The sequence below is a fragment of the Papaver somniferum genome, chromosome 6 (genome assembly GCF_003573695.1).
Source record: "Papaver somniferum cultivar HN1 chromosome 6, ASM357369v1, whole genome shotgun sequence".
NCBI lineage: Eukaryota > Viridiplantae > Streptophyta > Magnoliopsida > Ranunculales > Papaveraceae > Papaver > Papaver somniferum.
This window is the reverse complement of record NC_039363.1, coordinates 99,918,627-99,940,604: the sequence shown is the minus strand read 5'-3', so window position 1 is coordinate 99,940,604 and position 21,978 is coordinate 99,918,627. Positions and strand designations below refer to the sequence as shown.

General features: G+C 35.7%; 1 protein-coding gene and 1 long non-coding RNA gene across 3 annotated transcripts; one reads left to right on the top strand and one right to left on the bottom strand.

Moving 5' to 3' along the window:
- Positions 1 to 1,492: 1,492 nt before the first annotated feature.
- On the bottom strand, positions 1,493 to 7,500 carry LOC113288572 (calcium-transporting ATPase 10, plasma membrane-type-like). The gene is made up of 7 exons (XM_026537649.1): positions 6,774 to 7,500; positions 5,724 to 5,778; positions 3,691 to 5,642; positions 3,449 to 3,607; positions 3,132 to 3,303; positions 2,733 to 3,031; positions 1,493 to 2,169 (listed from the first exon to the last, which is right to left on the bottom strand). Exons 1-7 carry the CDS (start codon positions 6,948 to 6,950, stop codon positions 1,924 to 1,926), a joined length of 3,060 nt encoding a protein of 1,019 aa, XP_026393434.1. The 5' UTR covers positions 6,951 to 7,500; the 3' UTR covers positions 1,493 to 1,923.
- Positions 7,501 to 17,847: 10,347 nt separating this feature from the next.
- Positions 17,848 to 21,331, top strand: LOC113288571. Of its 2 annotated transcripts, XR_003330663.1 has the most exons (7): positions 17,848 to 18,096; positions 18,183 to 18,256; positions 18,453 to 18,651; positions 18,920 to 18,993; positions 19,122 to 19,516; positions 19,995 to 20,048; positions 20,131 to 21,331. It is a non-coding gene; the product is annotated as an uncharacterized LOC113288571 (long non-coding RNA). The 2 variants fall into 2 exon arrangements; XR_003330662.1 differs by having other exon boundaries at positions 19,995 to 21,329.
- The last annotated feature ends 647 nt before the right edge of the window (positions 21,332 to 21,978 follow it).

Below are 21,978 nucleotides of genomic sequence, written 5' to 3'. Positions count from 1 at the left end.
TGAAGGTGATATCTCGACACCTTCTCGAAGTGAATGATCAACATCGCTCCGACTCCTCTTATTCGTGCATCTAATTTTGAAAGTCATCCATTTATTAAATTTGGTCGCCTTCGTATCCACTCGCTTATCTGTAGGTTGGCCGCGGAGGCTGACCATCATGCCGACTTGCTTGTGATGTAGCCATGGATCATGATTTATGTTTTTTGATATTTACTAATCTTCCCACGATGGGAGACAAAAGATGTTGTAGCAAATATATTCGTACAAAAATCCGCGAGATTTGCACTTGATGATGAGATTCCATCCACTAGATGATTCTACAATTTTCTCAAGATGCGTTATTGATAGAAGTTGTGATTTCTTATGATGAAATATGAACAGTTGGATGATTCAGTAGTATTCCTCGTGACCTATTCCTAATGGATAAGAAATTTCCAGCTGGTTGATGAATCAGCTCTCCTAAAGCTTTGGCTCTCCAAGAATTGTTGATGGATGTGGGGGGGTAACTGCAAGAACACTTTGATGCCTGAATGAGTAAGAGCTTACTGTAGGTTTTTATAGGGAGAGAAGGAATAGGAAATGTGTACCTTTCCAGTTGGAATTCTACCTCTATTTATATAGGTTGTAGACGAATTATATCCAGTTCAGTGTTCATCAGGGTACATTTTGACTACGTAGTTGGACCCAACACTCTCTAGGTTCATCCTCGTCCAAACCAATCCCCCCTTTTTCTAGGGATCTCTCTAACCTCTAGGTTTGAACAGGGATCTTTACCTTCCAAGTTTGAATGTATACCTGGTCTTCTCAGTAACTGATTCCCTCTTTTTTTAGGGAACTTCCGGGTTTGAATGTATAACTGGTCGTGTCTCGTATAGAAGATAGAGATTACTTACTTTGTATGGGCTTAGACTTCAACCCGTGACCCACACAAGATAGCATATTAGATTATTAACTCTTTATGGGCTTAGACTTCAACCCGCAACGAAGTGTGTTTGTTATTATTTATTGTAAATGGGTTGAAGAGCTATTAAACCTACTTCATGTACATGGTCATGGTCCAAACATATACCTTCGGATAGAGCAAATTATGAAAGATCCAACAGTCTACGAAAATGGTAGGCATATGTTGAGTGATCAAGAACCTGTTTCGCAGAGTTTTATGTTGGAAAGCATATGGATATGGTGGAGGATCAAGGATGGACGATGAAGAGTAAGATATTATATATTCTTAGAAGGTTTCTTGTCCCCTTGCCTCTTAACATTAACAAGGCAATAGACACGTGAATGTCGTGTATCCCTGATTAGCTAATGTTTGTAGTTTTACTTACGATGTATGTATCTCATTAAATTAGCCCTTGTATTCGAATTGTCTGAGGTGAGCTGATGTAGAAATGTTTAATACAGTTTAAGCTAATATAAACCCTTATCCTAATCACTAGTTCACTACCAAGGAACCAGAATTTTCGTTCTCCAGATCTTCAAGAAACCAGAATTTCTAGGTGTAGCTATGCCACAATACTAATAATAAAGCTCCATGCCACAATACTCATTAGAAGGATCTCATAGACCCACTTAAAAGTGTTCAATGTAGAACTAAAAGAAATGGGGGAACAGTTAAATTGTCACCCTCCTGACTCAAAAAACCAAGCAAGGTTGGTGTACAACTTTCACATATTCACCATCCGTATGTTTTTTGGCAATAATTCTATAAATATCCGAAAGCTGCCTACAAAAAATCGTGAGCATTGCAGCAACAAAGGGAGCTTCATCAACCCCAGCTTTGCAATCTTGCTATTTCAGGTTATAGAGGAGTCATTAGTTCCATTAGCTTGTCGTCGTTGCAAGTCAAAACGGCTTTTAATAGAATGATGGCGTTTATAGACAAGAAAGCACTTCTGATGTTTCATGCGTTGCCTGGTTTTCCTATATTCCCACAGGGATCATCTTGACAACAGCAGCAATTGGCATTCCTAGGAATCCAATGAAAACACTGAAGAACCATTGTGTTAAGGTGAGCGGAGAGGTGTTTGCAAATGTACCAAGGAATTCAATGATAATGATCTGAAACACAACAGTGCAACTGAGGACAGCAACAAACACATAGTTCTCCAATATGCCTTTAAATACGTCAATCTTTTCCATCTCCCTTGAACTTATTTCATTGAAAACCTGCAAAAGATTACAAAACAATGTGAATTACATAGTCCTAGTTAGACCAATTTTATGAACAGTGAGAACTCTAAACTTGAACTAGAAAAATTTCATAGCTGGTCCTTTTATTTAGAATTTTACATCTGATTTAACATTGTGTTTAATTTGGCACACTAATCTTTATCCAGTTAATTTATCAATATATGTAAGAAAAATGGGATTTTAAAGATGTTTAGGAATCATGGACCCAGGCGCATTTAAATGAGGAACACAAGGCACTTTAGTGAAAGATGATCCCAGCAGCATCAATACGCCATTCTTGGATTAACATCATCACTACTTCTTTCAGATAGGATACATACATAATTGTCTCTATTCTGTGTGGGCCGTCTACAGCCAAGCAGCATCTCAGATACAAGATAGTAGTAACTAATAGCTGTTTGTTAGTATCTACCACTAAAGAGACAACGTAGAACCTACACCAGTAACTCTAGCTTTGCAAGTAACCTCCCTCCATAATATTAAAATTAAAAATACGAGGCAAAATTCCAAACAAAAATGCTGAGGAACCATAGAAATACCTGACAGAAGACGAATGAGTTGAATATCAGTGTATTCAGAATCAGATCAGATTCAGGCCCATCAAGATTGAATACTGTTTTTCCTGCGACTTGGAGATACCATATTACAGCAAATTGATAAAGAGATTGCCCCATGATGTTCCTCCACATCACATTACTGATAAAATTGCCTGTCCTTCCAACTGGAGTTCTCTTCATTAGTTCCTCATTAGGAGGCTCAGTGGCCAGTGCAAGTGCTCCAAGTGTATCCATGATCATGTTGACCCATAGCAATTGAACAGCCGTGAGAGGGGCACTTCCTGAATCAGGCACGGCAGCCAGATTATAAATTCGTAAGGGAAGATATAAAAGATGAAATTGGGGAAAAAGAGACTGAGGTTATATATAGTTTGTTATTACCAGTCAAACAAGCTGAAGTGAAATTAACTATTAGAGCAACCACGTTAACAGTCAGCTGAAACTGTACAAACTTTTGAATGTTAATGTAAACGGAACGCCCCCATTTGGCCACTGTAGCAATTGTGGAGAAATTGTCATCTAAAATGATAACATCAGCACTTTCCTTTGCCACCTGAAAACCGAGATTCGTATTTCTACTGTGTTACTTTTTGCTTTTTATAATAATTAAACATGTCTCATTAATAGAAATATGTATGATAAAAGAAATACCCAAACTGTATTAACTGAGACTACATATACATCAAAAGATTACCCACCTCAGTTCCAGCAATACCCATTGCAAGTCCAATATCTGCTTCATGAAGCGCTGGAGCGTCATTTGTACCATCGCCAGTCACAGCAACAACTTCACCGAATGTGGTTCTTAGATGTCTCACCAGCATGTGCTTATCCAGGGGAGAAGATCGAGCCATCACCTGAGACCAACAGAAGTATCGTTATAAATATTATGTAGTAAGTCCATGTCGTACGACCAACACCAAGAGGAGCTAGAGAGTACCTGAATTTTTGGAATTAGTTTTTCTAATTCTTCCAAACTCTTCTCCCTAAATACTGGACCTTCAATAGCAATGCCATCATCAGTCAAAATCCCACATTCCCTTGCAATTGCCTTTGCAGTGGTTATGTTGTCTCCTGTAACCATCCTCACCATGATCCCAGCAGCTCTACAGATTGCAACAGATTCCTTGACACCAGGACGAACAGGATCTTTGATACCAACAATGCCTATGCAAGTGTAGCCTCTAAGTGGAATTGGATCCTTGGCGGAATAATCAGTTCCCATTTCCATATAAGCAAGGCATAGAGTACGAAGAGCTTCACCAGCAAACTGCTCAATAGTATCATTGAGACGGTTGATTGTAATTTCATCAAGGGGAACAACTTCGCCCCTGGGGTCTATAACCTTGTCACATGCAGCCAAAATTATTTCCGAAGCACCTTTACAATGGGCCCGGAGACCTCCTTCAGGAAGCTCTAGTACTACTCCCATTCTTTTCTTCTCAGAATTGAAGGGTTCGACTTTTACAGTTTTGGCTGCTCCACGCTCTGCCTGAAAGTCTCCACCAAGAGACAAGCCAAACTCCAAAATAGCAGTTTCAGTGGGTGAACCCAAAATTTCTTGTTTTCCATCTTGGTTTATCACAACTTCTCCACCCGTGTTAGTAAATATGGATTGCAGAAGGGTCTTCACAGCAGCATCAGGGATTTCAGAGCACAGACTAAGTGCCTCATTTGGGCTGTTTATTTCCTTGATATTTCCACAAATGCATGCTTTCACAACAGCCATATGATTGGTAGTCAGTGTCCCAGTTTTGTCACTGCATATAGTTGTTGCAGACCCCATAGTCTCACAAGCTGCAAGGTGACGGACAAGTGCCTTATCATTCATCATCTTCTTCATAGCAAACGCAAGGCTCAGAGTCACTGCCAAAGGTAACCCTTCAGGGACTGCAACCACGACAATAGTAACTGCAATGGCAAAATATTCCAGCATTTCTAATGCATCATCTCCAGTCCAGCTCCAATGGGTTCCATCTCTGATCTTACGGGTAAATAGGGTCTGCACCAAAACCGCGAAGGTCACAACAGCAAAGAACAAGCCTATCTTACCAATAATGGTGGCAACACCATTCAGTTTGACCTGCAAGGGAGTCTCGTCATCTCCTCCTTCACTGAGGGTAGCCATTAATTTACCCCACTGGGTTCTCATCCCAACTGTAGTCACTAGCATCTTGCATGATCCGTCTTGAACTTTGGTTCCAGATAACAGAAAAGGATGATCAGCACTCACCATCACAGGCTCGGCTTCTCCTGTTAAACTGGATTCATTTATCGACAATGAAAATCCAGATATAAAAAGCCCATCTGCTGGGACCTGATCTCCGATTCCAAGATGCACTATATCACCAGGGAGAAGATCGTATATTGACATCTTCTGTCTGTATCCGTTCCTTGTAACTTGCATGGAAATCTTCTTCTTTTCCTTGTCCAAATCCTTAAACTGTAGAGATTGTCGATAGTCACTCGTAGCAGTAACAAATACAACCAACAGAATACTTGCAACAATACCAAGACCGTCATGCGCTCCCTGTGGCCATCCTTCAGTAGCTATACCAACCATCAGAGATACAAAAGCACAAAAAGCAAGAATGATGAGAGTTGTATCCTGTAGCGCTTCCCATACGAATACCCAGAAACTTCTCAATTGGTTTTCAGTGAATTTGTTGATACCATAGAGGCCCTGCCTGCGATCCAACAAATCTGCATCTGCAGATAGCCCAGTGGTGGTTGATGTACAAAGCTTGTTTGCTATACCCTCCACCCCACCATGCACTTTTAACTTCTTCACATCATGGCCTTCAACAACTGAACCCAGTTCTTCTGCACAAATCTGAAATCCTGCAGCTTTGACATCGTCGGGGACAATGTATTCCGTGGGAAATGTTACACCTGAACCCATCAAAGAAAATAGTTAAACGAAGAACAATCCACAGCTTATTTGTAAGTGTGATTTAATGTTAATGACCTTACCATGAATGAACTGAAGAGCAGCTTTTGACACTAAAACTGCAACTCTCAATTTTTCCTACAAAATGCAAGAGATATCAGTTATGAGATGTCCCAAATTCCAATCAAGCCAACAGAGTAAGTCTTGCATTTCTCAAAAGTGGTCTATTAACAGAAGTGGAACAGCTCAGTATTGCAAAATCAAGATAAAAACAAACAACATCTCGGAGATATTTGTACCCGCAGCTTGACTAGATAGTAGAAACTGAAAGGCTAATATTCAAGCAGTAAGAGTTAATTTATTGCCATTCTTAACACATACCGTAAGCATTAATCTCTACACATAGCTTAGCACAGAGAAGAATCCTAACTTGAGTAATTCTTATTTTTTTTGACTGTTTCAGTTTCCGCAAATTATAAATATATAATCATTATCTCACATCAAATGTAGTTTGACTTCTTGTAGAACACAAAATTTAGCATTAAAATCTATACACAGCTTAGTGCAGAGAAGAATTCTAGCTTGAGTAATTCGTACTTTTGACAGTTTTGGTAAATTAGAAAGTAAATCAAACATGTGTCAAATGTAATTTGACTTCATGTAGAACACAAACTCTAAATATTACACATCCAACATTTTACAAAGACAAACTCCTTTACTTAATAAATGCAACCCAATAACGAGCTTATCTCCAGCTAATTTAATCATTAACACCAGCAATCTAGCTGAGTTTCCTACTTTGATGTTTTATCACTGCCTCACATAATTTCTTTTCTTCACCGAGGAATCACACAATAAATAACAATAAGTTCATAATCTCTAATAGCCATATTAGTGTTAAGCTTCAAAAAAAACTAACAAATCAAGACCACCTGAGATAATATATCAACGAATTGCTAAAATTAGTCAATACAATGAACAGAACCATCTCATCAACACATCATCTGATATATTTTGGACCAAATATTTAGATCTACAGAGAACGCCACTTGAAAATCTTAAGGATTAACGAAGTTTAAAGATCTGACTCCGAAAATGAAGAAGCAAAATGTAAGAAATAGAGAAGGACGGACCTGATTTGTACGTCGCATAGCTTCTGCTTCGTAACGTTTTGAAAGATTTGCAGTGAAACGAAACCTTCGTTTTGGATTCTTGACAAATCCACATAGTTTTCTCCATCTTTGAAGTGCTTCTTCAGATGAGTTCTTCGCTAATACACCTCCAAAGTTCTCATTCAAATAACTCTCCATCGTTTCTTTCCTCTTCTCCTCCTTCAGGAAAATCAGAAACTTATACTTCTCTTATTCAAATACTTTAATCAAAAAAGTCAAGTAACTGGAACGTAGTAGTTGTTGGTATCAAATTCAAAAAACTATACCTCCCACTCACACCTAATTTTATATATCCCGTTTTAAAAAATGTAAAGTAAAAATGAAAAATATTGAATGAAATTTCTAGGTAGTTTCTCTGATCGATCTACTTCAACGCGGCGTCATTTACTTCAACATCTTGAGTATAATTATTATTCTGCTGCTGGTGCTGCTCTACCATTTTTGTTTCGTAGCAGGAAGGAGTGGAGAAGTTTAAAGACCATCCATCGAAAAGCAGATCAGAGCACTTAATTCTTGCTTTTTCTTATTCCGGAAACTCTGCTTTTCCAGATGAATTGAAAGATGATGGAGAAAATGGAAAAATATGAATTGGATCCGAGATGTGGTGAGAAATGAGGGTGAATGAGTTAAGATCGGACCAAGAGAGATGCTCTCACTACCTTCCCATCATTTCGAATCAAAGACCGAAAAATTTGGATGAGAGTGTGTGAATAAGTGTACCAGAGGGTCAACAAGACCCAGTTTTACTTTTACCCACAGTAAAAAGGAAAGTACCTCGTTACCTTTTATGTGACTCTGTCGCTGTCCGGTCCGGTGTCCCAATGATTTCTCTGTAGACTGCTATTATTGGGGAAAGCCTATTGGGAATTAATTACATGTTACGCGTGTTTTCCTACAGTGGGGACACTGTTGTGGACGTGGAATGGGACCCACGACGTAGTGGGGGAGATCAGAGACCTCCGTCCTTGTGGATTAAAATGGAAGTCTTTTGCCCTAGGAAAAGGTCAGTTGTCGTATCGTCAATGCCCTTATTATTCCAAGGAACGTGCCTTGCTGCTTCCTTCCACTAACTTTCTGGGTTTTGTGTTTGGTGAGGTGGGTGTTAATGTGAGGAACCAGATTGGCTAAGAGGGTTGGCACGTTTACAACTTTCTAAAATTGTTAATAAAAGCATCGGCGCGCCACTGAAGAATGAAGATCAATTCCCATTCGTATTTAGTGTGTTAGCAACAGCAGCATCACCGAGTCCGCATTCCAGTTTGGAAATTCCATACCAAAGTGATCTTTAGGCCAAGGGAAGTAATGCAACGTCCAAAGACAGACCCTCAAACTGAGAAAGAGGATTAAAGGAGGGCCATGGGAAAGTGAATAAAGATTGTCCTATCGAATATGTATTCGGAAGAACACGTTCTAGAGAGAAACGCAGTCAAGCAGACACACATGACAATCTTCTTACGGGTTGGCTGGTTCAAACCACTTTTAAGAGACCTTTTGGGGACCACCATGGTGCTTGTGAAAGACTACTAAGTCCCGTCCGACGTCCACCATTATGGAAACCCATGCATAAAACCAGCCGACCAGATTTTTAACAATTTCACATTGTTTGAGGATAGAGTTTCCAAATGGCCACCATTTCGAAAGATACCCGGTTCAAAAACGAATTTTTACTTGCAAAACTCAAATCTCATTTTGATATTTTTGGATCTTCTTTTCGTTCTTTCGTATTTTTTTTTTATTTTATTTTCATAAATCTCATAAAATTTTATTAATAATGAAATAGAGAGTATATGGATTTCAAGAACATTAAAAACATATTTAAAAGTACTAATAAAAAGTAATGCGATGTCCAAGTACCTCTCCAAGATTCACAAACCAAGTAATGAAAGGAAGGAGTTTCGCACCTTGCTTGTTATCTCAACCAGCGTCTAGAAATTGGTTAATCAGTGAAGAGACATGTATTTGGTGTCCTGCCCAAGAAAGAGATCTAAGTCCTAGTAACCCCGTTAAATGGTGATTCGACATGGATTCTACATTTAGGAACCAAGCCAACTTGGAGCAGCTTTATTTCGTGAAAAAAAGTAACGAACTACCAAAAAGAGTACCAATTAACCATTTCAATTGGGAGATCGAAATAATGGTTCTCTCATATTTCATATATTGGTTTTCGTTCTTGTATTTTTACAAGAACGAAAATAAAAATCCTCACCATACTTTCATCCTCCCTCCACAAATAAAAATTTCCCCACTAGATCCATTATCACCAAATAACACCCACAAAACTACCACCTCCGAATAACATCCCCTTGACTGCCAAGCAAAACTAAGTCTAAGGTTCATTCAATGATGAATCATATGCTATCTTACAAACACATCCATTAAAACAATCAATATATCGCCAAAAGTGATTCTTTTACCCCGTTATACAATTCTAACTCACCATGATCCAAAATTTATCTCCATACACAAAAGTTGGACGAGTTTCTAAATTGCAAGTTAATTGAGCGGATTTTAACTCATCATGATCTTGTTGGATTATTATCGAAGTTTCTAGAATGGTCCGAAAAAATCCAAAGGCTGTCTTTGGGTCTGGAAAGTTCCGAAGCCCGCTAAGAATCCTATTGAGGGATTCTTGTTGACTAAGTGTTTCCTAATCAGTCTCCCAGTATAATTAGGAAAGATTATTCGGTGTTTCCATCTTTAAGGAGATACTTTGAGGTTAAGTTTACTTAGAGACCAAGATTTTGACTACTATATAAGAGGGATTATATGGTGATGGAAATGTATGGTTTTCAAGAAAGAGTTAGAGAATACACAATGTAGTTCTCTAAGGTTTCGAGGAAATCCATCCCATCTTTTGGGGGTGGAGTTTAATAAGAGAGAAAGACCATTCTCTAGTGTTAAAAGATACACGGTTGGTGTTGAAAGAGTACACTGTTATGGTCTGAGGAAGAATAGTTCAATGAAGAAGTATTCGTTACGAAGGTGTGTAAGGCATCGTCAGGTGAAGAAAAGATCATCTTGTTAGTTTACAAGGAGGTGTTCGCTTTAGGAGGAGATCGTTACTTCTGAGGAGGCTTTTTTTAGGAAGGGGTACTCGTCGGTATATACCCTATACCTTTGGTGTTGGGAGAGACATCGGTTAGAAGGAGATCACCTCAGTTATGAGATAAGTATTATATCAGGTTGGTTGAAGACATTATTCGGAATTATGGATCGTTTGTTCATGAGAGTTGTTTTAGGGTTTGTGATTAACTTTGTTGGATCATAGCTTGTAGATTGCTTCGTCAATCATTAAGTGTGTAATTCTCTGTTTGGTGGTTCCGTGATAATAAAGAAGAAGTTGTAGCCAGTTGTGGGTAGGCATATTGCCGAACCACGTTAAATCTTGTGTGCTTTACTTATTGCTTTATGCGTGCTTGCATCTTATTGTCTTTCATTCTATGTCGATCCAAATATCTAGTTTCTTGTCGGCTAATTCTATTTGGATTTCCCTAACAAGTGGTGTGGTGTTTGTTTGCCCCCTCTAATCACAACAGATCTTGGGATAATTGAGCAGAATTTCAATGGAAATAGATATTGGTGTGACTTTAGCAGGTCTCTTAATCTCTACCATTTTAAGCATTCATCCAAAACTGAGAGCAACAAAGCTTGAATACACAGAGAGACTAGAAAAAAAAACCTTCTCTGGTCTCTACATTGTGTGGACAATCTCTGTATACATATTGATATTTACACCGACAAGAAAGCACCATTAAAATCTTTGTTTGAAGCGGTACATATTTTCGCAAAATCATATCCAAATAATAGTTAAACTAATGAAAACTCTTATATATATAATTAAGAAAGAAACTGAAAGATTTAACTCATATTAATTAAAGATAAATATTGTCAGTTATTTGTAATGATTCAATTAATGATCGATTACATTGTTTTCTTTTAAAGCTCGTGATCATCGTTATACAAATCACAGAACAACTTCCAAAGACAAGGAAAAAAAATTTAGAAAGAAATATAAAAGTAGCAACAAATTCAAAACATTAAATACTTAACCTTTCGTTTCCCTCTTTGCAACAACTTCCAAATTCCTACATGATACCACAACCACCACCTCCATAATTACCTCTGGGTCTGGCACCACCTCCTCCAGCGGCTTTACCACCACCACCACCACTACTTTCTTTTCCAACTTTATCTTGGATTTTCTTCTTGATTTGCCACAAAATCCTGAAGAACACAAAATGGTTAGTTAATATAAAAACAGATATTGGAATATCATGTACGTGTATGTGTGATGAAGGTGGTAATGATAGTGCATATATGAAGAAAAGATTATGTAAAAGATATTATGATCAAGTCTGTGAAGATAATTAGGTAATTAGTTTTCTAGATATATATTGCCTAGTCAAACAAAATACTGAGATATCGTATCATCTCCTTAAATCAATTAAAATATTGTGTTGTCAATATTGAGATATTATATTACCTTATAGGTTTAGTTTAACTTTATAAATAAGAGTTCTCTTGTAAGTGTAAATCTCATCTCAGATAATTCATTTGATGATCATTATATTTCACCATGCGGGGTTTGTCAGTGGACGTAGGCCATTAGTGCTGAACCACGTTAAAATCTGTCTCATTTCATTTCTCTTTGATCAATGATCCCTCGATACCCATAATTTATTAACAGAAAATACAATGATCAAAAATAAAAAGAGAACTAAAGAAAAAACAGCTGCCATGCTCAGGGAAATAGTGTTTTCCGTTAACTTTCTTAGCAGAACTGTCTTGTTTGGTTTCTTTCATATCTTTTTTGACGAATTTATTTGTATTACTAGGCATTTCTTTCTATTTTCTCTCTGCTTTGAAACCGAAGTTTTCTCTTTGTTTTTTTCTTAGATTTCTAGCTAGGTGAGTGAGAGCGAAAAAAGGTGAGTGGAGAAGGTTATATATATAAGGTGAAGAGAGAATTAAGTAGCTCCATTAGTATTTTTCTGCATCTATGAAAATGACTCCCCTTACTTTTTTTTTGAAATTGCATCTTTCTGGATTGGAGTCGGGGGAGGGATTTTACACCATTTTTGGACCATGATCGAAATATATCCAACGACCATGATACTAAGGTAAATATCCTATATGTATATCTCTTTCTTTTAGTTGAAATTGACCCGCAAATAGCTAGAAATGTTCAAATTTCAAAGACAAACTAATCTCATTTACACTTGTCATAGAAGTTACCATCAACCCTACTCCTCTATGGCAGAAGTTACCATCAACATTTACCACTTGCCAGAAGTTATTGGCAGAAGTTTACCATCACAAAAACCCCACTCTATGTTCCATTCCGTGGTCGGACTTATGAAAAATAAGTTGGCAAATTTTTAATCAAGAGGATTTCTGAAAAAAAAATGAAAAAAAAAACAAACTACTTAAAAGATTATTATTATAAATTTTTATTTTTGGGACAAGTATAAATAAATTGTATCGAGGTCTTAACTTTGGCATCAACATTAGACATTCAAGAAAAAAAATATCAACATGTAGTACATGTTTAATGTCTTGACCAATAGTTGACCTATCTTGTTCCTTTTCGAAAACCTTTGTTGTCGTCCAGAACCTTAATCTTAAGATGTGATCGCCTGATCAGTGGTGATAGTTATTGGATATTTTTAAATGTTTTGGAAAAATAAGTTATTTTTCGTCTGAATGAGAAAAATAGAAAATAATGTGTCGGTCAAAATTTGGTTAGGAGGGGCCGATCGCCTTAACCGAGTCAATTGTGCGAAGATTGGCAGGCAAATTTCCAATCTAAGTAGAAACGATGGTGTAAAGGTCAAACCGCATGGGGCAGTTTCATCCGACCAAGGGATGTTGACCTTGTCAACTGGCAGCCCAAGGCTGCGATCCAAGTTCAACAATCGCATATGTTTTCTAAAATGCATACCTAAATTCGTTTGTTTTTTGAATTATGTATTTTGATACTTACGCTCGTCTGCATTTTGAACTCCATTAAACATAATTGAAAAACCACATATCACGCAAACGAATGCCTCCAAAAAAAATTCAACTTTTTATAATTACTTGGTACTGAATGTTAGCCATAATGAAAGAAACTAAGTAACATTACATTCTTTGTCTTCTTTCTCAATTCTTTCGGCAATGTCATATTTTCTGTTCAGTGTGTTCTTGGCCGAATCAAGGTCGTATAAATCTTGAAGTCGGTAACTTTCTTAACAGACTTATTGTGTCATAACCTATTTGTACTCGCGAATTGAATTCAGAAGGATCAAATTATCGTCTAAAAAAGTCTTGTATTAGAACCTTAAAGTCAGAAGTACGAATGTTATTGTATTAGTATTTCATATTCTTACCCATAATTTTCACCTAAAGTCGCGACCTATGAAATCAGTTGCATTTAGTCTAGCGGTAAAAATAAGAATTTCATTTTAATGCTAAGTTGTGGTTTGTGAAAATCAGAAATATCACCAGTTCACTTTCGGCGCAAAACCTGAAAACAGAAAACAATAAAAATCAAACTAAAAAAGGCCAAAAAAAAACATGTAATAAAACAAGTAACAATTGAAAATAAGTGTATGTCAAATTTTATACGATAGCAGTTACACAATTATTTATTTTACAATGGAATGAAAAGCAAAAACAACCCACATACAACATTAATTTTTATATTTTTAAAAATTCTTTTATTACTTGATAATTTTCACTTGTTGCACTGTGGCATGGCATGAGATGAACATTACGCTTTTTTTATCGGGTTTATGCAAATCATTCTTTAAAGGAATTTTCTCAAATGAGATTATATGTACCGCATGTCGTTAATTTGGAAATAAAAAAAATCCCATGGTGTGATCATCGGGACTCAAAGAGTTAGTGAAAGTGACAGGTTAGGGTGTGTATGTGGTGCCCTTCTAGTACCCAGGTGATCCATAATTGTATCACTCCACCTCGTTATTCTTGGTTTAACCCATGCCCCAATCAATCATGATTCATGACATCTCTTTCTCTTCCAACTCAATTTTATTTTCCATTTTACTTATGTTAAGTTTCTGTCGATTTTTTTTTTGTTTTGTTTTGAAAGGAAAACATGATTTGCATTAAAAGGATACATCCAACCAAGATGTCACCAAAGAGAAATGACTCAATTAACTATTGGAACTATGACTATTTTTCTGCTCAACGAACATAAGTTCATCCCAAACTAACTGGTTTCTAACAATTTGAGGAATATCATCCCTAAACTCTCTAACACAAAAAATATAAATGAATTAACACAAATATTTTATACAATTATTTAATTTAATGGCTTTGTTCTTGCTTATGTTCAGTGCAGCAAATCAAATAATCGTTCAAATCGAATATATATCTTTTATCATCAGAGTTTATATTACTCTGCGATATTTTTTTTCTCCGCCAAAACAAAATGATTTAATCCATATTTGTTTTGTGTATTATGGATTTTACTCTGGTTGTTTGTTTGTTGGTCGCAACTAACTTAGTTCTTGTGCCAACAATTATCTCCATATCTCATCATCATCAAAAGATGTCTTTGATTCTCTCAATAACTAATGGTTACATTAAACTATTCTTATTATTCTTCGTGCCATGGTCATTCGTCATTTTCATTTTGATCAATCAAATTGGTTCTATTTGATGAAAAGTTTATTGATGTGTTCTAAAGATTTTATCTTTCCTATCATTATCTCATTTTCTTTGCATCTTTATCACTAAAGATGTATTATACTATCAGTTCAGCAATTTAATCTTCTAACAATAATATTCAATTCAAACATTATTAGGAAACACATTTACTTTGAAATATATTTTGGATATTAAATATATTTCTTCTCTAAATATTTCCATATACCAGGAAATTCTCTTATTTTCATTGTTCAAATATTTATTTTGTCTCAAGGACCGAGATGAAGTACAACGCAAGGTTCTATTCAAGAGATTGTTCAAGTTGAAAACTTCAAACATCTCTGTGTTCAACTTGAAGGGGGCTGTTGGAATATCATGTATGTGTATGTGTGATGAAGGTGGTGAATCTGGTGATGATAGTGCATATGTAAAGAAAATATTATGTAAAAGATATTATGATCAAGTCAAAGATTATGAAGATAATTAGGTAATTAGTTTTCTAGATATATATTGCCTAGTTAAACTAAATACTGAAATATTGTATTATCTCCTTAAATTAATTAAAATATTATGTTATCAATATTGATATATTATATTATCTCATAAGTTTAGTTTAACTACATAAATAAGAGTTCTCTTGTAAGTGTAAATCTCATCTCAGAGAATTCATCTGATGATCAATATATTTCATCCTGCAAGGTTTTTCAGTGGACGTAGGCCATTAATGCCGAACCACGTTAAATTTATGTCTAATTTCATTTCTCTTTGATCAATGATCCCTCAATAACCATAATTTATTAACAGAAAACATAATTATCAAAAATAAAAAGAGATTTAAAGGAAAAACAACTACCATGCTCAGGGAAATAGTGTTTTCCGTTAACTTTCTCAGCACAATTGTCTTGTTTGGTGTCTTTCATATCTTTCTTGACGGATTTCTTTGTATTACTAGGAATTTATTTATACTTTCTTTCTGCTTTGAAATCAAAGATCTCTTTCTGTTCTTTTCTTTAGATTTCTATCTAGGTGAGTGAGAGTGAAAAAGGAGAGTGAAGAAGGTTTTTTATATAGGGTGGAGAGAGGTTGTGAGAAGATAAAATTAAGAAGCTCCATTAGTATTTCTCTGCATCTATGAAAATAATTCCCATTACTCTTTCCATGAAATTGCATCTCTTTGAATTGATGTCGAGGGAAGGATTTTACACCATTTTTGATATTTACACCATTTTTTGATATTTACACCATTTTCTATATCCAACAGCCATTCTATATGCGTGTAAAATTCAACTAAAAGAAAGAGATATACTGATAGGATATTTACCTTAGTATCATGGTTGTTGGATGTATTTCGATCATGGTCCAAAAATGGTATAAATATCAAAAATGGTGTAAAAAAATCATTCCCTCGATTTCAATTAAGAGAGATGCAATTTCAGAGAAAGAGCAATGGGAGTCATTTTTATAGATGCGAAGAAATACTAATGGAGCTAAAGAACCTTCTTCACTCACCTTTTTTCAACCTCACTCACCTAGCTAGAAATCTAAACAAAAAAACAGATAGAAAACTTTGGTTTCAAAGCAGAGAGAAAGTAGAAAGAAATGCCTAGTAATACAAAGAAATCCGTAAAAAAAAGATATGAAAGACACCAAATAAGACAGTTGTGCTAAGAAAGTTAACGGGTAACACTATTTCCCTGAGCATGTTAGTTGTTTTTCTTTTAGTTCTCTTTTTACTTTTGATCATTGTATTTTCTGTTAATAAATTATGGTTATCGAGGGATCATTGATCAAAGAGAAATGAAATGATACAGAGATTTTAACGTGGTTCGGCATTAATGGCCTACGTCCACTGACAGACCCCGTAAGGTGAAATATATTGATCATCAGATGAATTCTCTGAGATGAGATTTACACTTACAAGAGAACTCTTATTTATAGAGTTAAACTAAACCCGTGAGGTATTATAATATCTCAATATTGATAACACAATATTTTAATTGATTTAAGGAGATAATACAATATCTCAGTATTTTGTTTAACTAGGCAATATATCTAGAAAACTAATTACCTAATTATCTTCACAATCTTTGACTTGATCATAATATCTTTTACATAATATTTTCTTCACATATGCACTATCATCACCACCTTTGTCGCACATACACGTACGTGATATTCCAGCGTTCGATTTTGTATCAATTAATCATCTTGTGTTTTTCAGGATTTTGTGGTAAATCAAAGAAGAAAATCCAAGATAAAGTTGGAAAAGAAAATAATGGTGGTGTTGGTGAAGCCGCTGGAGGAGGTGGTGCCAGGCCCAGAGGTAATCATGGAGGTGGTGGTTGTAGTATTATGTAGGAATTTGGAGGTTGTTGCAAAGAGGAAAACGAAAGGTTAAGTCTTTGGTATTTTAAATTTGCTACTGCTTTTGATATTTCTTTCTAAAAAAATTTTCTAGTCTTTGGAAGTTTTGTGATTTGTATTCCGATGATCATGAGCTTTAAAATAAAACATTATTCTTTTAAAGATTTCTAGTCTTTCTAATGTAATCGACACTAGTTGTAACAACTGACAATATTTATCTTTAATTATTATGAGTAAAATCCTTTCGTTTCTTTCATAATTATACAAGAGTCTTTATTAGTTTAACTGTTATTTGGATATGATTTTGCGAAAATATGCACAGCTTCAAACAAAGATTTTAATGGTGCTTTCGTGTCTGTGTAAATATCAATACGCATGCAAAGATTCTCCACACAATGTAGAGACCAGAGAAGGTTTTGTTTTCTATTCTCCATGTGTATTTAAGCTTTGTTGCTCTCAGTGTTAGAAAAATGCTTAAAATGGTAGAGATTAAGATTCCTGTTAAAGTCACACCAAGATCTATTTCCATTGCAAGATAAAATCTGCTCAATTATCCTCATGAGCCAGGATCTATACTATAAAGCCAAGCATTATGGAGGGGCTTTTTCTGGCCATAAACCAAAAAATTAAAACTAAACCATGACCAAGAAAAAAACTGATTACTATGGAAATTTGAATTATAGTGAATCCTAATTTAAATAGGTACATTCAAAAATCGAGTTTCCGTCAAGTTGTTTTTTAGGCACGATATATCGGTTGTTTTATATCTTATATGTTATCTTACTTTATCTTTTATATATATATATACTAATATAAGGAAAAGAGACATTTTTGGTGTGTAACCAAAATTTTCAATCGACAATCATATTACACGTTTACCCTTCTGGGTTTTTGTTTTAGTGTAAAATCAACGTAAATATATTAAAATGTCAGGGACATATTCGACTTCAATCTTCTTCCCGTGTTTTCACTCGAACTCAATCTTAAGGTTGAAGGAGAAAACCACCGAAGAGGAAGAGATGGATAAATTCACCACCACCCTCCACTTCCTTCAATTTCATCCTCTTTGACCACCACCACTACCACCCTCTTCTTCTTCGTCTTCCTTTCTTTTCGTTTCTTATACCCTGTATCCCTACGGTTACTGTAACCCTAAATACCAAATTAGCTAACTTTGAGTATAGCTTCAATTTCATTATCTTCCCAATTTCGATTTTAAATCCACATAGAAACATAATTTCACTTTAGGTTAGTAAAAAATTTATTGGTAAGTAACATAAATTATAACTTTTTGATTTGATTTTGTAGATAGGTAAGTAACTTCATTTATAACTTTTTGGTTTGATTTTGTAGATGGATTAACGTCGCAGCACATGACTTGGTGTTTTGAATTGATTTCTAACCTCCAACCCTAAATACCAAATTCGGTAAGAAGTTCTTCTAATTTCTTCTCAAAATTAAACCTTCAATTTTATAGTTTTGTAATAATGGCTTCAGTTATAAATTCAATGTTATTATCCTCCCAATTTCGATTTTAGATTCACATAGAAATAGAATTTCGGTCTTAGTAAGCAACAAACCTAAAACACCAATTTCGATTTTGTTAATGCACTTGATTTGTAGATGGATCAACGTAGAGGCCCAAGACTATTGGAGCTAGCTCCAATTCCAGAGCAAGCCGAGAGTGATGCGGACGAAAAATAGTTGTTGCGGAATGCTCAGTATAAAGTGAAACAAGAGAAAATGACATTCGATGAAAGACAAACACTGAAGGAAAGATGTCGTCTTGATTATCGCAAACGAATTGAAGCCAGTAAAATTTGTAAGCTTCCTAATTCTATAATGCTCATCCCAAATTTGGTTAATTTGAAGTCAGGATACATGTGAGGCCATAATTTGGTTAAGTCTCTGTTAACTCTCAATTCGACTCTTTGATACTCCGATTCTTGGTAAATTCTCAATTTGACTTTATCACATTAGTTGTTTGTTTAAATGCTTAAGAAAATATTCTCTCTAGTTTTGGTTTGTGAACTCATTTTATATTCGACCCTCTGACTGATTTTAGTTCCCTCTTTCTTTTGATGCTACAGATGATGTCGGTTCAAACATCAGAATTGATGGCGGAGGTCCAGAGTTCATGCGAATCACTCGACGGTTGAATGAGGTTAACCTACACATTCTATAGCTTTTGTCTTTTTTTTTTTAATCTTTTCTAAGTTTTGCATCTACCTGCTAAAGATATTTCAGACATGTAGAGATAGTCTTATTTAATATTGGATAGTAATGTTGCAGGACATTAATGAGGAATGGATATCCGGAAAAACATGTTTCTATTATGATGGACTGAAAAGGCAGAGGTTGAATGATCCCATGGTTCGTTGTCCTGACGGATTCATTGCAAGGTATAACTTCGGGTTCTCATCCACGTCGAAATCCAAGAATTTTTGAGCTAGCTCGATTTTGAGTGCTACAGAAATATTAAGAAACACGATCCCAACAAAGAGATGCTCACTTACAACAGCGCCGTCTTCTTTACGGATTAAAATAAAATTCAATGACTGTATTCAAACAAAAAGCGCTTTTAAAAAAACATAATTGGACGCGGACACACATCGGAAACAAGGAACAACTCCCTACTACCACTCAATTTCGGCCGCAAGACCCTGAAGTGGGAACCAGTACAACAAGTAAGTGATCCGATGCATGTAACTTTTATACAAGAATCAAATGATTTTTCGAGCATCACTATCTTGATAGATGCAGACACAAAATGTTTATGTTATGGTGGTTCAAATAATAGTTAAGAGGCGGGAGAAGTGGAAGACTGGATACTGTGAGTGACAAGTTTTATGAAACATAAATGGGCTTGAAGCATCCAAAAATTCTGTGGAGTCAGGCATGAGATATATAACCGTTGTTTGGTTTAATGCACTGAAATAATAGATAATAACATCCATTGTATAATTGTTTCTTGGAAGTAGCAAATGAACAAATCCTTATTGGCTGCTCAATTTGATGAAACTCATTAGCCATTTATTTTATTTGTGTATATGTAGTGTAGCTGAGTACCCGGATAACATCTTTAGTTAATTAGTAAGATGTGCATCGATCTTATAAGGATTTAGCAACTCATAAGCTTATCATATCATTATTTTACATGTGCAGCAACCCTACAAGTGTCTAACTCGAATGGAGAGCATACACCAGAATCAAGTAATGGTAAGTTAAAACAAATTACGCTTTCTCCATGTTGGACGGATGAATTGTTCAAAAACATTCAGGGACTTATTTTCTTATGCAGCATGTTAGCACAACTGCCAATCTCCAGTCTTCCCAGAGACTCTCAACAACTCTAGTCTATAGGCTAGAAATTAGGTCTTTTAAGTTGTTTTCAACTCTTCTTTGTTTGTTAGGAAATATTCAAAATCTGTAACAAATCTGTTGGATTCCTAATATAAATAAGAATCATATCTCTACAAGATTATTGTGGAAGATATTCTACCAAATATCATGTTCTAAGTTGGTATCAGGAGGGTTCGATCCTCATTCTTCCGCTGTGATCTTCACCATCTGATTTTAGTTTCAAAAAAAAAAAAACATCCAAAGAGTTTTGAACTCTACATCATCTCTCTCTGGAGCGCACCCTTCAATAAGCAAAGAAAAAAAGAAAACAGAAAATACACCATCACCACCAAACCAGGCTAATGGAGATGTGATGGATCTTTCCCCGGTTAGTAACAAGTGGAGGAAGGATTTCTTCCCTCATGGGAATGATGAAGACAATTTGTCAAATAATGCTCCTGTTGATCGTGCTCAAGTCAGGGAGATCCACCCTGTCGAGCCTACCTGGCTGAATGGGTTTAATGGGACGACGAGGAGTAACGCCCATGGGCCTGTTGCTGTGAAAACTATTTATGAAGCTGAAGAAGGTTATAATCATCTGTTTGGAGATAATAATTTTGTCACAAATCACAAAGATGATGGTGGTAAAACAGTTCAACTTCAACTAAACAAATTTCAATACCTTTCAACCAATTTTAAACACCTTGCAACAACAATACCCGAACAAATTAATACCATTACCAATTTTATCTGTTAACCAACACAGATCAATACTACCAAATGAAGAGGTATTTCGAATATCTCACACAACCATTTGAAGAGGTATTTTGACTATCTCACACTATGAATTTGAAGAGAAACACCAATTTTCTCATACAACAGTTAAGGGAATTTAAGGGGCCATGAAACAGACTTCTCAAGGTTTCAAATTCTTCGGTCCAAGTTGCACATCCGTAAACTACAACACAACTTGAGGGGTGGTGTTAGCACAACTGCCAATCTCCAGTCTTCCCAGAGACTCTCAACAACTCTAGTCTATAGGCTAGAAATTAGGTCTTTTAAGTTGTTTTCAACTCTTCTTTGTTTGTTAGTAAATTCAAAATCTGTAACAAATCTGTTGGATTCCTAATATAAATAAGAACCATATCTCTACAAGATTATTGTGGAAGATATTCTACCAAATATCATGTTCTAAGTCAGCAAACCAACAATTACCTGGCAAAACTGCTGTAGGTGAACCGGATCACAGTCGCAAAGAAAACATCATTCTCTAGGTAATACGGTAGTCTGCGCCAGTATAATATTTGTTCTCCGCCTAAGCCCAAGAATTATTGAACAAGTCCAGCGGCGACAATTGGTAGATACTCAAGGTATCATACTTACGGAATGGCAGACGCATCGCGCGTGCGTGTTATACTAGTACTGATAGAAAAAAAAGAGGTATTTTTGATAGGAGACACCCTAAATTACTAACTAACCCTCATTTAAAGTATTCCGGCTCTAACAAATCGTGTAAATTCTTTAAAATAAAAAGGCATAACGGTAAACTGGGTTTTCTTTCTTTTTTTCCTCTCAATTCTTCCCTAACCTCTTCAGTCTTCTCCTCTTTTTCTCTAGGCAGTATCGACGACATCCTCCCCTCTACGTCATCTTTTCCCCTCTAATTGCGAATTTTTGTTTGCGAATTCGTGTCATAATCATCTTAACCATGTAGTGACAGATTCAAACCCAATTTCCTGATTTGAATTGGGGACTCAAATCGCTCTAATTTAGTGTTGTTAGGTTGGAATTTGCAGTTAAAAGAAAT